The sequence below is a fragment of the Alexandromys fortis genome, unplaced genomic scaffold, assembly GCF_014885135.2.
Source record: "Alexandromys fortis isolate MF-2015 unplaced genomic scaffold, M_Fortis_MF-2015_v1.1 scaffold_13, whole genome shotgun sequence".
NCBI classification, from domain to species: domain Eukaryota; kingdom Metazoa; phylum Chordata; class Mammalia; order Rodentia; family Cricetidae; genus Alexandromys; species Alexandromys fortis.
In genome coordinates, this window is record NW_026067908.1 from 19,548,279 (window position 1) to 19,562,949 (window position 14,671).

At 40.8% G+C, this 14,671-nt stretch overlaps 1 protein-coding gene across 2 annotated transcripts in view; it reads left to right on the forward strand.

The window, feature by feature from the left end:
* Positions 1–14,671, forward strand: part of Elavl2 (ELAV like RNA binding protein 2) — a 64,825-nt gene that overhangs the window by 25,159 nt on the left and 24,995 nt on the right. For both annotated transcript variants that reach the window (XM_050136349.1, XM_050136350.1), the window contains exon 2: positions 2,020–2,123. In XM_050136349.1, the coding sequence (XP_049992306.1) occupies positions 2,020–2,123 (104 nt within the window). The remainder of the gene's footprint in view (positions 1–2,019; positions 2,124–14,671) is intronic.

The window sequence follows — 14,671 nt, forward strand, 5'->3', positions numbered from 1 at the left end:
TGGATCTCACATGCCCATCTTCAAACCTCAAATTCTTTCCATCATAAGCTGTTCTCTTGTGCAGATTCTTTTTGTATTCTGCCAACTTGAATTCTGCTCAGTGACAGGAGAGTCACAGCACTTCTCCTAAGAGGGCACTCCACACATACGCAGTAGACATGTGAGAAATGCTTCTCAATTTGGGAAAAAGCCGAAGGCTTGAAATTATAGTGGTTTGACTTATGGCCTTTTTCTGAAGGTTTATTTTATGTGTGTGAGTGTTTTGACTGCATCAGAGTATGAACATGCGTGTCTGGTGCATGTATTTTAAAAAAAAATGAACAGAGGCTGAGGAAACAAAAGAGCCTACTCCTTTCTTGGCTCTCTCTTTTAATTCTTTGTTTTCTAGATGCCGATCTTCTAACCCAGGGCCTTGCGCATCGTAGGCGAGCTCTCCACTACTGCCTTACACCCCAAACCCACCTCTCTGTCTGTTGTTTTTGCTTACAGGAAAAACACTTCTTGGTGAGAGAGACTATGTTAGCTCCTATTTTCCCAAATTCTGATCATGGTCTCCAAAGTATAATAAATCACAAGTTCTCATACTTACTAGGTTATGTTTGGACTACTGTGTTTACCTTGGTCATTAAAAAAGAAGTCACACATTAGAGTGACCAGAGGGGCTGTCTTTAATATCAACATGTAGCAGTTGGGGGAGCCCATCAAGAACAAATAGGAAGCTGCTAGACAGCCAGGGTCTTAGTCAAGCACTTGTACTTTCCAGGCAGTGTCCTCGTCTGAACACTTTTCATTGGTGTCACTTCTCTCTTCTCAAAAGGAGCCGCCTGACACAGGGCTGTGTTCTGCTTCCCCCTGCTTGGTGCCTGCCTGGTTCCTAACAGGGCGCCACTGAATGAGAGCTGAGAGGCCAGCTGATGGGCACACCACAGTGTTTGGAAGTTATTCTTGTGAAACCCTTTCTGGGCTTTGTTATTTCCTCAAGTCTTTTCTTGTCATGTGTATACTGTTCTCTGTGTAAATCCCTTTGTTTTCCTATAATCCTTTTTAGATTAGGGCAATACCTATAGAAATTTTGTTGCGTTTATTTGAAGAAATACCCTTCTCAAATAAGTGTGGTCATACAAGTGTGGTCATACATTGTTTAACGGCAGCTCATTCTGAGATGTGCTGTTTGTCCATTTTGTTGTCCGTGAACATTGCTGGTGGTACTCTTATACAAGCTGAGATGAGACAGGTCAGTTATCTAATGTAAATGTTGATACAATCAAATGATGTATTTGAGGGGCTGTATATAAAAATATGGCATTGTATAGCATACCTTTTAAGTGCTTATTGCTAAATGTGTAATAGGAAATACATTAATCAGGAATAGCCATTATCAAGTAATCACTGTACAAACTCTGTGTACTGCATCTTCATATGACCAGTCAGTTACATTTGTTTACATCAGCATTGTCATAAACACATGACTGTGAATTGTGCTATGAGGTCACTGTAGTCATGATGTCACTATATGACAGGAATGTTTTAGTTTTATTAGACTTTCCCGGGAGCACCATTGTGTGTGCAGCACATTACTGACCAGAATCCCATTATGTGGCCCATTTCCACATGTACACACCACCTTCACCACTCCACTGTGTGTGTACACTGTAGCTGCACAGCACTACTGTAAATGTGTCAGCACAGTTCACACACACCCATAGCTTCTTCGTTGCTCTTGCCATCTTTGACAGTGAAGCTCATGGTTTTGTCTGTTCCTTCTGGAGCTCAGCAGAGAGGTGCACCCAGTTTTGGGGGGCTGCTGTCACATCCTGAATCAAGCATATGGTGAGCGATGGGAGACTCTGGGCCTGTGCAGTTTTTAAGCAGCACCCCTTTCTCAGTTCTAACTGATGTGGAAGTTTGCAAAGATACTATTGAGAATGTATTTGGATGTGAATGCAGGAACCTGTGCCCAAACCAGTCTGCTCCTGCCAGTAGGCTGAACTAACATGTCTTTCCCTTTCCTCTCCTTAGGGCAGAGCTTGGGTTACGGCTTTGTGAACTACATTGACCCCAAGGATGCAGAGAAAGCTATCAACACTCTGAATGGATTGAGACTTCAGACCAAAACAATAAAAGTATGTTTGCATTTTTCTTAAATCTAATTGTAGAAAAAGGTCTTCTTTTTTTTTTTTAAGGGGTCTTTTTACATTTGGGTTCCACAAACATTTCTCAGGGAGACACAGCATATTTGGGGGGGGGGGTTATTGCACAAAGGCAGCAACTATGATTTAAGTATCCTATGTAGACACATATCACCAGACAGAAGCAGTGCTCTTGGTTAAATACTGCATGAAGCCCCCTACATTAAGTACTTCTCATAGAGAGAATCCTTGTCCTATTGCTCAAGGGATTCTTGAAATTGTCTAGACAGTCGTCGTTGTTGGACTTGTTTTGTAATCCAGTAAATGCATGAGGTTTTGCAAGCCAGTAAGACTCACCCAGGGCTCTCACCTCTGCTTCTGACACAAGAATATGACTGTGGTTGTAGTTTGATCTAATACTTTTTTTTTTTTAATGAACACCGAAACTATAATTTCATGCGACCTTTGTGAATAATAGCGTGTTATTTTTTCTAGTGCAGAATGTAAAACTATTAGTGGTTAAGCAAGTTAGATCTGGTAGTGGTGCTTTTGCTTAACTTCGTCCTAGCGGATTTCTGAGACGACAGGCCCTAAAGCAGCTCCCATGGCACACAGCCATTTTGCCTTTGAAGAGGGACAGTGTTATTTTATGGATACTTTTCTGCAGCTTTACAGTTTGAAATCCTTACCTGAATTATCCAGGTAAGAATTTGATCCAGTTTCCCGCATAGATTTTTTTTTTCTTTAGCAAATAGAGTGGCAGTGGGGTTGCCTCCAGTGGATCATTGGCTCTCGGATCATCAGTGTATTCCCTCTTGCTCAGTGTGAACCTCTCATATCAATCTTGATACACTTTCTCGATGAAGCTAGGGGTGGCTCGCAAATATATTTTAAAATAGTATTCCAGACAATCTATCAATTGGCTCAAGTTGGAACCATTTTCTGCCGTGATATAAGAAGCCAGCCCAAACTGGAGCCTAAGACGTGAGGAGAGGTTACTCGAGGCTGACTGTACCATCCATCTTGTTTAGAGACTTGTCTAGAAGAGTTTTACTCTTTTTTTCCCCCTTTCTTTTGAGGTATCTTGAAACACAGTGTCATCTTGGTGCTTAAAGTGACTTCTCTTAGGATTGTCAGCTAAGGTGATTTGTTAGCCCTGGGTCGTTTTGACACCTCATTCTTTATATTTATTGGCCCATAGGAAAAAAATTCCTGTCAGCACTTTCCATCTAAATGAAACTGTATGATGGTCTCCAAATATACTTGATGTAAGATGTCCAAGAATGCTGGGTGTTTCTAGTAAAGAAAATGGGAGAAAGTACACCCTGTAATGACTAAAGGAACCGATCATTATGTTGCCAAAATTCTAAGAAAAATCTTAGAGAAATTTAAGATGATAAAAATTTGGTTTTGATCATTTTTTTTTTAAAAAAACCTGAATTGCTTTTTTCCCCCCTAACTCTCTTCACACTTGCCTGCTTAATCTTTCTTTGTGTCAAATGCTCAGTCTTCTAAGTGATAATGCAATGCCCTTAGCAATGGTGCCCGCCCACTATCTGGCTATCTCCAGGCTGTTTTATGTGTTCTGTGTCCTATGGATTTTTGTAGGCTTCCTCTTCCTTAGCTTAAATGACCAGCAATCCTGGAAATCAATTGCTCTTAGTGATGAGAGCCAAGTTGTTGTTAAAAAGAAAATGAAACATGATTGGGATGGCTCATCTCAGCAAATGTCCATTTCCCTCATTCAGAAATAATCACCCTTATTTCATTCTCAGTGAGTCACTTCTTTTGCTATACATTCTGCATGCTCTAAGATCCAGAAAAAGGTAGAACTGCAGAGAAAGCAGGTCACCATAAGACAAATGGACTCAGTCTTTACCAGAAACCATTGATGACAGCTGCTTCTCTACTGCCCATGGTCCCGCCTTTTCTCCTCAGGACTAAGTGTACAAGAGAGGACAGTAATACTTGTGGCTTTTATACTGTGACATCTGCTACTTGTAACTTTCTGAAGTTCGGGAGGGATGATGGGCAGGCAGTAGGCTACTTCTTCCCCTGCCCCATTTGCTTCTTGCAAAAATATCAGATAACAGCTGGTATCCTCAATTTGGCCCAGATTTCTCCAAGAGGCAAAGCAGACCATTTCCCAGAAGTAGATTGCACAATTTTTGCCTATATTCGTATTTCTATTTTTTTCTTTTTTTCAATTAGATAGGTTTTGCATTCTTAACATGGACTCTCGAGTGTGTTTTTTCATGTGCTCACTATTTTCTGTGCGATCTGGAAGCTGCTCTTAAGTCTCCCCGTTCCCTGGAATGCTCTTCACCCTTCTCTCTTCCCTGCTTCAGTCCATCCTGACGGTGGCCCTCAGGCTGGTTTTTACCAGTTCTCCCTTCTCAGAGCTCCTCTGAAACCCTGCCTTTAGTTGCTGCCTTGTTGGGTTGTTCTAATTCACGTTGGATTCTCCTCTGTTTGAACTCCGTGCTTTTTACCCGTAAGTAACCATTGAGGTTTTGGGATCAGCATGATCCAGTTGTAGTTCAGACTCACATACTACTCTCCATCTCCCGAAAGTGTGGAGACCATGGTGCTCGTGCAGCTTAGCCAAGATTGTAATGTAGAAGAAAGCCCCCAAAACATGTGCTATTAGACCATGCTTTTCTTTAGAGGAAAACATCTCTTTTGCAGCCAGGTGGTTATATGTATAGTTGAGGTTTCTTGAATTTCAATTTTATGTTCTGTTTTCTGAGCTACTCACCATATCAGTATGACATTGGTAAATGCCTGGTTTTTTTTAGATATTGAAACAGTGATTGAAGTGCTTGAAGGTGGCTTACTTAGGAGTTCTCCCAGGGTTTTCTAATAGTATCAGCCTACTAGAGCTTCGTGTAGTAACTGATGTGTCAAGTGATATATATTCACTCTTCAGTGAGTGCAGCCCCCCCAGGTCCCATGAGAATCTCATGGTACTGTTGCATGGAAGTCATGTGAGGAATGACTTAGACACACACATTCCAGAACTAGAGATGTTTAGCTTAGTGTCCTCTGGTGAGATTTAGCAATCTGCCTTTCAGTGAACGTCTGTGTTTTCTTTTTCTTTTTGCTTGTTTGGAGAAAGAGTTTTTCTGGCCATTCTGACACTAACTTTGTAGAGCAGGCTGGCCTCCAACCCAAAGATCTGCCTGCCTCTGCCTCTCAGATCTTGGGGTTAAAGGCGTGTGCCTCCACCCTGCAAGCTTGTGGGTTCTCTGCACAGTTGATGCTTTGGACACACAGTCCCGTTTGTCTAATAGCTTCTGCTTTGTGGTTAATTCTTTTACCCAGAGCAAAGTATCTGTGTCTTCTTGAATATGTTGGTTAAGCGGTGAGCATTTGTAGCTTATGGTTCAGTCTTCACCTTCAGAAAAAGCATCTTAGAATCAGAAAGTCCTGAGACTGGTATCTCTTTATTTTGAGCGGCACTGATAATGCTTAATCTTCAGTGTGATTACTCACTTTTTCTAGATTTGTTTATGCCTGCTGGGGAAATGTGCTTATGGCGCCCCTTGCTAGCAACAAGTGATGGACCTGTGAGCAGCATGCAGGTAGCCACTGTGGGCTAAACCTTGTCCGTATTGCCCCTTGTATTGACGTAGTTGATAAAGTGTGACTTCCCAGATGTTACTGTCTTATCTTAGGGAGGGTAGGGAAAAAGGGTAGCTTCTCTACAGCTCAGACAGAGAGAGGCTCAATATATTCTAAGGGCAGTATACAAAATCATATTCAAGGTAGTGTCTTTGACCAGTAACCTCCATTGTCCATGAGAACCCATCTGTGGACTGCTCAGGAGCTCAGTGCTTGTTGACCGTCACTCACAGTGCCCTCTCCTGACTTGTTTTTAGGGAGCCGTTTGTATTGATAAGATCTGAATATTGTGTAAAACACACAGTTTAAAGCCAGTACATTTGTCCTTTCTCTAGATGAAAGAAAGCATCAGATGTTAACTCATGAATAGAAGAAAAATGATTAGTTTATAAAGTAAAGTTATTCATTTCTGAAGTGCCTGTATATTCTCTTGACACATGCTCAGGAGGGGTGATTGTGAAGAGTGATATGAAAATCTGATTCATCCTGTCTTCCATTGTCTCTCTTCTGGACTAGTCCTCTGGAGTAGCAGGGCCTACGGAGCTCTATTTTCTAGAACGTGAGCTCTGTCACTGGAAACTAATCTTTTCTTATTGTTAGGTACTATTCCTGAAAACCAGTCTTTACTGCCTGAGAAATCTGTGGAATATGGCCAGCCTGGAAAAGTGCCCCTTTTGTATTCTTTTCCCCCCCTCATAATTATTCAAGCATTTAGCAGACTAAAATATTCTTTTGCCTAAAAATTATTAACTACCATCTGGAACTATAATATACCTTTATTAAAATAATTAAACTACTATTTAAGTACATATGGAAAATTCTATTATAAAAATTAGAGCATTAAATATTAATAATATCTGTTCCTTAAAGTGTTCAGTTTGGCAGTGATTAAGGTAATTTAATAAACCTTTATTCTGAGCCACCTATATTGCTTTTTAATTTTTCCTTAAAGATTTATACTTTTTACTGTTTCTCGATTGAAAAATTAGAAAATGTCACATTTCATTTTTCCCACCTTTTTAGCCTTGAGTTGGAATTTTAACATGGAACTGGAAGCCTCTTGTTTCTGAAATCTTTTCTGAGATCAGCTGGCTATGTCATCCAGGACAAGCCTTTCCACTATTTGACTTCTGTGTGTATCTGGGAATGACTTGAAGCGTGACCTCCTCAAACTGGAAAGTGTAAACTGGTCCAAATTTTGAGACCGTAGAATGTTGACCTGATGAGTCCACCACATGGCACCATTCAATGCACAGGATTCTTAGAAATAACCTTCAGGTTGTTTGCTATATGGTGTATGTAAAATGTGAATGACCCTAGTTCCAAGATACCTTACTATGTATATGAAAACATTAAAACCTGACATCCAAATCACTGTGTGTGTGTGTGTGTGTGTGTGTGTGTGTGTGTGTGTGAGAGAGAGAGAGAGAGAGAGAGAGAGAGAGAGAGAGAGAGAGAGAGAACACATACATAAGCTTGAAGTTGATGTGAGATATCTTTAATCTTCTCCTCCTTTATTTTTTGAGTCACTGTCTTCTCATTGAACCCAGAGCTTGACAATTTGGTTAATATTGCTAACTAATGTGTCTCTTAAGTGCTGCAATTACAGGCAACCTCTGTGCCTACTCAGCTTTTCATCTGGATTTTGGGTGCTCCAAACTTAAGTCTTTATACTTGTGTAGCCAGTACTTATCACTGAACTGCTTCCCAGTCCCCCAAACACTTTCGGATTTGAAACATTTTAGGTGGTAGATATTCAACATGCAATTGATAAACTTGTGTTAGTAATTCATACCAATATTTAATTTACACTTATGTGACTCTCAAATCCCCTCGAGGCCAGAATATTCATGCCTCTGCCTCCCAGTCCAGTTTTTGGGACACTAATGCTTTGCTGTGGGATGATTTGGTCATGGAAATCAGCATTCCTTCCTGGAAGCTTGACAGTTTTGACTTCTTTTCCTCCATTACCTGTGTTAGAAACCTCTTTGCTTGTGCAGCCTCCTTTTGCTACAAGATGATTGGGGTGGTGTTGTTTCACTTGTCATTGTAAATTGTTCTATGACATTCTGACTATTGGAAAATATTTTCTCTATATTACAATATCTGATTTTACTATAGAGTAGGAGGAGAGGACTTGGAAGCTGTGCTAAGGACTTGCCAGTTGGCAAGTGCTCTGATAGAGTGGCTGGCAGCATAATTCTGGGAGGTTTAGCACAAATGTTACCTGTTGACGAATGTGCAGGGTGTGGAAATTTCAAAGCAGATGTGGGAGGTGCCTCATAGAATTTGCTGGTCCAATGTACACATAGATGGAAATGACAGTGCTGAAAGGCAAGAGGATGATGTAGATGGGACGTTCTCGCTAGGTGAGGGGGACCTGTCAGAGTTTGGGGAGCACAGCAGTGGTGGGGATAGACTTCAATCTTTATTCCGAGAGAGCATTTGTCTTTAGACCTAATATATGTCTGAGCATCTCAATCCACCCAGTAATTTTCTGGCTGGAGTATTATTTAACTTTGGTGATGGTCAAAGTGTAGATTTTGTGAATCACATCATTCAGTGTTCCTTCATTTCAAAACTTAAACCTGTAGACCATGATTTCCCTGTCCTTGAAAAGATTTCAAACTTTGGAAATCTTATTTGAAGTACAGGTCTTAAATTTGCTGATCACTGATGACTTCTAGCCTGATAAACTTTATTTATTTCATTCCTTCAGATCTTTGTCCAGTGCCAAAGCCAACTAAACAATAGCAAAAGACAAAAGGTGGGAGAAAGAGTGCATTCTAGAAATGGAGCAACTATGAAAACTGAGCAGTGACTATGAAAACTGAGCAGTGACTACTTTGCTTCTTAAAATATACAGATAGACTTAGTATGTACTTTCCTAATTTTGGTTATGATCATAGAATGCACTAGTGTAGAGCGATGGTTCAGGTTTTAAGGGGCTATTTGCTATATCTCATTGTAAAATTCTTACATCTATATTAATCCATTTTACATAGGCTTTACTTGAGGCAAAATAATAGGTGACCTTATTAATGAGCTATTTATATGAGATCTCCTGCATGTATTTCATACACTGCTTCGTCAAAGTCTATGTGTGACTTCTTTTTTGCCCACCTTTTTGTCCAGCTGTGGGCACATAGCCAGAGGGTCCAGACCTGGGTGTCACCCTCTGAACTTTTATATCCACCTGAGAGTTAGGTGGACATTTGATAATTCCCAGTAGTTTTCTATTCTTTGAGCAGATATTCTTTGAATATCGTTTTCTAGGTGCTGGAGCAAAAGCTGAGCTCATAGAGAAGGTGGGGTGGGCAGTATCCCCAGCTCTATTGCTGTCAGGACACTTGCCACCCAGGGGGCCACAGAGTGTGGCTATTGTAGAAGTCTCAGCAGAGGACTGAATCTGTCTGTCTCAGGAGGATATTGCTGGGTCGTTGTGCTGCCCGAGCATGTTCTCCAGGAGGAATATTATGGCCCTGGAAGATGGCGCTAGCCTAAAGAATGCTGGCAGTTTTCTTTCCTCAGCCAGTCTGGAGAACTTAAAGCTTTTATAGCTACCTCCATTGGAGTAAAAAGGTTTACAGCCTTCTGAGTACACCTACCTGGAAGTGAGGGGAAGGACATGGAAGTAATACTTTTAAACACTGGTGAGAGTTTAGGGTGTTGCTGCCATTTGCTTGGATGTTTTGTGATGGGGAGTTTGTTTGGGAACTTAAGTCGTCCAAGTTGACCAGAACTCTGAATCATTCAACCAGAATCTTTTAAATACCTAGAGAAGATTCTACTACCTAAAGCAATGGAATATTAGTCCTATGTATGTGGATCTATTTGGGTGTGGCTTTTAAGCTAACAGTAAGAGAGCAAAATCTGAATCTGATTCACATGGCCAGAAGATGCCATCCTGGTCCACCCTCAATGCTGTTGTGGAGGTGTGCCTCTGTAGCGGTGTTTCTGTAAGGCCTTGCTAGCTGCTGGCTGCTCTGAGTTTTCACTGCTTATGGCTACGGTTGGGTCATTGTTTTTATTAATTTATAGCCAGGAAAGCTGGCGCTTGGTTCGTTTGCCTTGTTCTGTGTAGCTAGTTAGGCAGAGTTAGGTGCTGACTTTAAGGAGTCTGTGCTTTCTTCTTTGCTAGGCGTGCTTTTCAAAGTGATGTCATGGGGCTCTTAAAAAAATAACTTGTTTGGATTTGTGAATGAGCAGTAGCTGTCTCTGAAAGGCAGATGCTTATTGTCTTTCACTGATAGATTGGAGACTAAGTTAATTTTTAAGACAATAAGTCTTAGATCTTGCTAACATGCTTCCCACCCCCCTTTTTCTGTCATTAGTGAAAGCTCCTTCCTCCCACAGGAATGGGGAGTTTAATCCTTCCTGCTCAGGCTCTGAGGGTGGCTAATGAGTCTCAAGGAACCCTCCAGTGAGGGACAAGAAGGAAACAAACTGTCCTGGGTCCTGAAAATTGACAACTCAGAAAAATCATTGTCTACATGTTTGTTTACTTATCTATATTTAGACATTTGATTTATCCTGCCTGTTTTATTCTTACAGGCCTTCTTTCCTAGAAAGGTTTTGGAGACATGGAGAGGTGCCCACCCCCCATCCTTTGTGAGGTTGAGTACCACAATCATTTTATGATTTCACAGTTTCTCAAGGCCTGCCCAGGCTACAGGGCTCCTGGCTCAGAAGAGCCACATTCAGGCAGTCTGAGATCCTGAAAATCCTTAGGATTCTATGGACTTACTTTGACTTATGCAATTTTGCATTTGTTGGCAATTTATATCCCTATAAATGTTTTTACGTTGCAATGTGGGAATTGCCTCATTCAGACGCTAACATTAGAGGACAGTAAGTAGGAACTGGTGGCTCTGATTTTTATGAGCTCTCTAGGAAAGCCTAACAGTTGAGATCCAGAGTTGGAACATTATGGATTTTAAATCTTTCTGATGAGGGGTTGTCAGAATTTCTGTTGTTCTTCAGGATCAGTAAGATAGAGTGGTTGATAAAACACAGATAGAGCCACCAAGGGTTACTGACTGATCAGCAGACCTGGGCCAAGGAGAATGTTACCCCAACAGCTGCCACAAGTAGCTCTTAGGCAGTGACCTCTGCTAAAAAGCCTGGCTTCATGAGCCTTTCTAATTTACATTTGGGTATACTCATGCTTATTTCCAAATAAATGTGGATACAAAGAACCAAGATCTTCATTATATGTTGCATTAATGATCTTCACTGCAGAGCAATGTACATTCAATGAATACAATTTTGGATTTACTGGAGAAACAATGCATGTTTCAACACACACACACACACACACACACAGAGACAGAGAGAGACAGAGACAGAGAGACAGAGACATAGCTCCTTTTCAAGATACTTATGGATTCAGGTACTTCACAAGAATAGCATCATTTGCTGCCTATGTATCCTTTTTGGTTGTTTAGAGCCCCTGCACTTAAGATGGGTCTTCATGGTGGTCTGTTCAGATGCTCATGTTATAAGAGATGATTTTGTAATTCATTATAAGTTCATATTACCCCCACACCCCTCCTTTGACCTTTCCTTAGTATCTTGATTTTTTTAAAAAGCTTTTTGCCTAGGGCCTCTCCCCAAATATCAGTTTGTCCCATTATCCTAAGAACTGTAAACAGTTTTCAAAGAAAGCATTTGCTGTCAGCAACTTCAGTTTAGGACCTTTCGACCTGTAAACTGAATATTTCCCCCGTAACTACATGAAAGCAGTATATAGGTTTTCCAAAAACCTGCCCAGATTTTCAGGAACATAGATTTGTAAGACATTGTCACAACTGAAGAATTTTTTTTTCTGTGTGTTCTTCACTAAGCACTGTGTGCATTGTCTGCAAACTACCCAGGCCCACAAAGTCAAGTGAACTGTGAAGGTGAAGGCTAAAACCACCTCTCACCTTTGTACTCTGTTCTCTGCGATCAAGGAACATTGATCGACCAGCAGCAAAGAGGATACTATTTGGAAGGTTAATTACAGCTAGTGAGTGTTATTGATGCTATCAATCAGCGAGGCCCAAGGAGAGGGCCTGGTGCCAGATCATTCTGTGTAATTAAATACCACAGGATGGGATTCTGAAGGTGAAGCAGGTCTGAAGAGGACGCTTTGTCTCAGAACAAAGGCGAAGGTGCCTCACTCCCCTTTCACTGCCCCTTTCTTAAGCTTCTGGAGATGTTCTAGAAATGGCTGTGATACCGCTCTTTTGTGCTGTGAAGGTTGCCATGTATTCTATAAAAGCTCTCTTGTAAAATCTTTACAACAGACACAGGAAAAGCGTTAGGAGTACAGTAATTATTTTTTATTAAAGCAGTTTTGGGGAATATACAGCTCAGGTATCTAATAGACGTTCGGAGAATGGAGGATCTCATCTTTGAATGAGAACATTAGTCTTGCAAATCAGTTCATTTAAAGAAAGCTTTCCCATGGTTATGCTTCAATGTCTGATCATGTTAGACAGAGAGAGTTAGAGAGAGAGAGAGAGCTATCTTTGTAGACTTAAGTCATCAAACACTCAACAATGTTTCATGTTATCCCCATTGGTTCTGGATAAATTTCTCGCAGTCATATAACTTCAATCACGTCTACAAAAACCAGGCTGGGGAAAGTCCTTTAGCTCTGGGGAAAGCATTCATATTTTATATACCCCCTCTGTCATGCACATGAATGTCTTCCTTACTTTGTCCCATTTAAAGGCTAAGTGTTGTAGACAAGTCCAGCAAGTCTCTTACAACTGATGGTAGCTTGGTTCTAAATCATTCCATCCTACTGCTGATCTTGAGGAATGACAGGAGTTCTGGCAACCTTCATTTTAATTTGCTTATTATTGTTTTAAATGGTTGCACAATTTGTACTGATTGAGGCTACTATAGACAGGCTACCTTGGAAAGAAAATAGTTTTGTAACTGTTTACTTGAAAAATATACATGTACTCATAAACTGAGTTACCTCAGATCCCCAAATATTGACTTGGATATTATACAGTTTACTAACAATAAAACAGAAGGTGCTAAAGTTATATTTTTTTTTAAAATTTACTTATTACTTTTGTAAATGCAGATACTTTTTAATTAAAAACAGTATGTGTATTGGGAAGGGGGCATGCACATGTCACAGCATGCATGTGGTGCTCTTGGGACAACCTGTAGGAGCTGGTTTATTACCGTTCACCATTTGCATTCTGGGGGCTTTACCCACTGAGGCATCTCTCTGTTCTGGGTAGCAGGTTTTAAAATAGGTATCTGAAGGGAAATTGTTGGGAAAACTTGTCATGCGTTTGAGTGAGGAAGATAATTTGTTAGGAAATTGTCTTTGGATATATGGGATAACTATTTCAAGTAGATCGTGGCAGTGGTTTTAAGAGTCTCATGTAGCTCTGGTTGGCCTGAAAACTGCTGTGTAAACTTGCTAAACTGGAATTGAACTTCATAAACCCTCCTACCCCCTCTTTTCAAAGTATTGGGATCACTTAAATGCTTGGTAGAAATGATTAGAATATGTTCAAGAATCATATTATTTTTAAACCTTAAGTACTGTTGGGGATCAGACCAAGAGTTATAGTAGCATTCCATTTGTATTTTAATAAATAAGGCTTGCCTGAAAAGTAAAACAACCACACTGGCCAGCCTTACAGACCAGACAGCAGTCACACACACACACACACACACACACACACACACACACACACACACACACACACACACCCCTTTAATCCCAGTAGCCACACTAACTTGCCATAGAAACCAGGCAGTAATCCCAGAACTAGAGAGGAATATAAGATGGGAGGAGACAGCTCTCAGTCTCATTCTGAGGTCTCCTGGAGGCTGGATCACCATTTTTGGATTGAGGTCAAAGAAAGAGCCAGTGGCTGGCTGCTTTGCATTTCTGATCTTCAAGTTGAACCCCAATGTTTGTCTGAGTTTTTATTAATTATGCTTCAAAGAGTAGACTCTGAATAGTAAAGTTTACCATCATCATCATTATTATTATTATTATCAACACCATCAGCATTAAAACAGAGTCTTGCGTGACTCAGATTAACTTTGGATTTCCCGTGTATCCAAGGATGACTTGAGTTTCTGATTTGCACTGAGACTTCAAGAATGCACCACAGTATCCAGTTTACGTGATACTGGGGACTCGTGCGTCCATGGTAGGGCTTCGTGCATACTAGGCTACCATTCTACCAACTACCTCTACCAATATCTTTCTTTAGCCCAGGTTAGTAGCTTTTAGTGTTACCCTTTTCTATCATACCTGTGCTACCCACTCACCCCCAACAAAGGGACAAGGATAAACAAATATAAAACTCTAAACATTGAAAAATAATTGATCATATTATCATGGCTATACAGTCTTAGGCAGGGAATATCTGTGAGTAATTAAGTGTTCATTTTGTCAGCCTTTTGAGTGTAGAGTGTGTTCCAGTTAGCTTTGCTGAATGTTGGAACAACTTTTAGAATAAGATGAAGCAGTCCGACTTTGACATGGTTACTTAGGGAAGACGGCACTTACTTTTATATGACCATTATTTGGATGTTAGTTAAGTGAACATAGAGAGCAGTGGACATGGTTGTGTCCCTGGCTTTCTAAAGGGCTGTGCAGTGACTGCTGGGGTAATAGCCTTCCTGAGCGAGGTAACCCAGACCCAAAAAGATGAACATGGGATGTATTCACTCATAATTGGCTTCTAGCCATAAATAAAGGTCACGGAGTGTATACCTGGTGAACCTAACGAAGCTAAAGAAGAAGGTGAACCCAAGAAAAAACATATAGTTATCCTCTTGGCTAAGAACCTTCATCTGGTGATGGATGGAGATAGAGACAGAGACCCACACTGGAGCACTGGACTGAGCTCCCAAGGTCCCAATGAGAAGCAGATGGAGGGAGAACA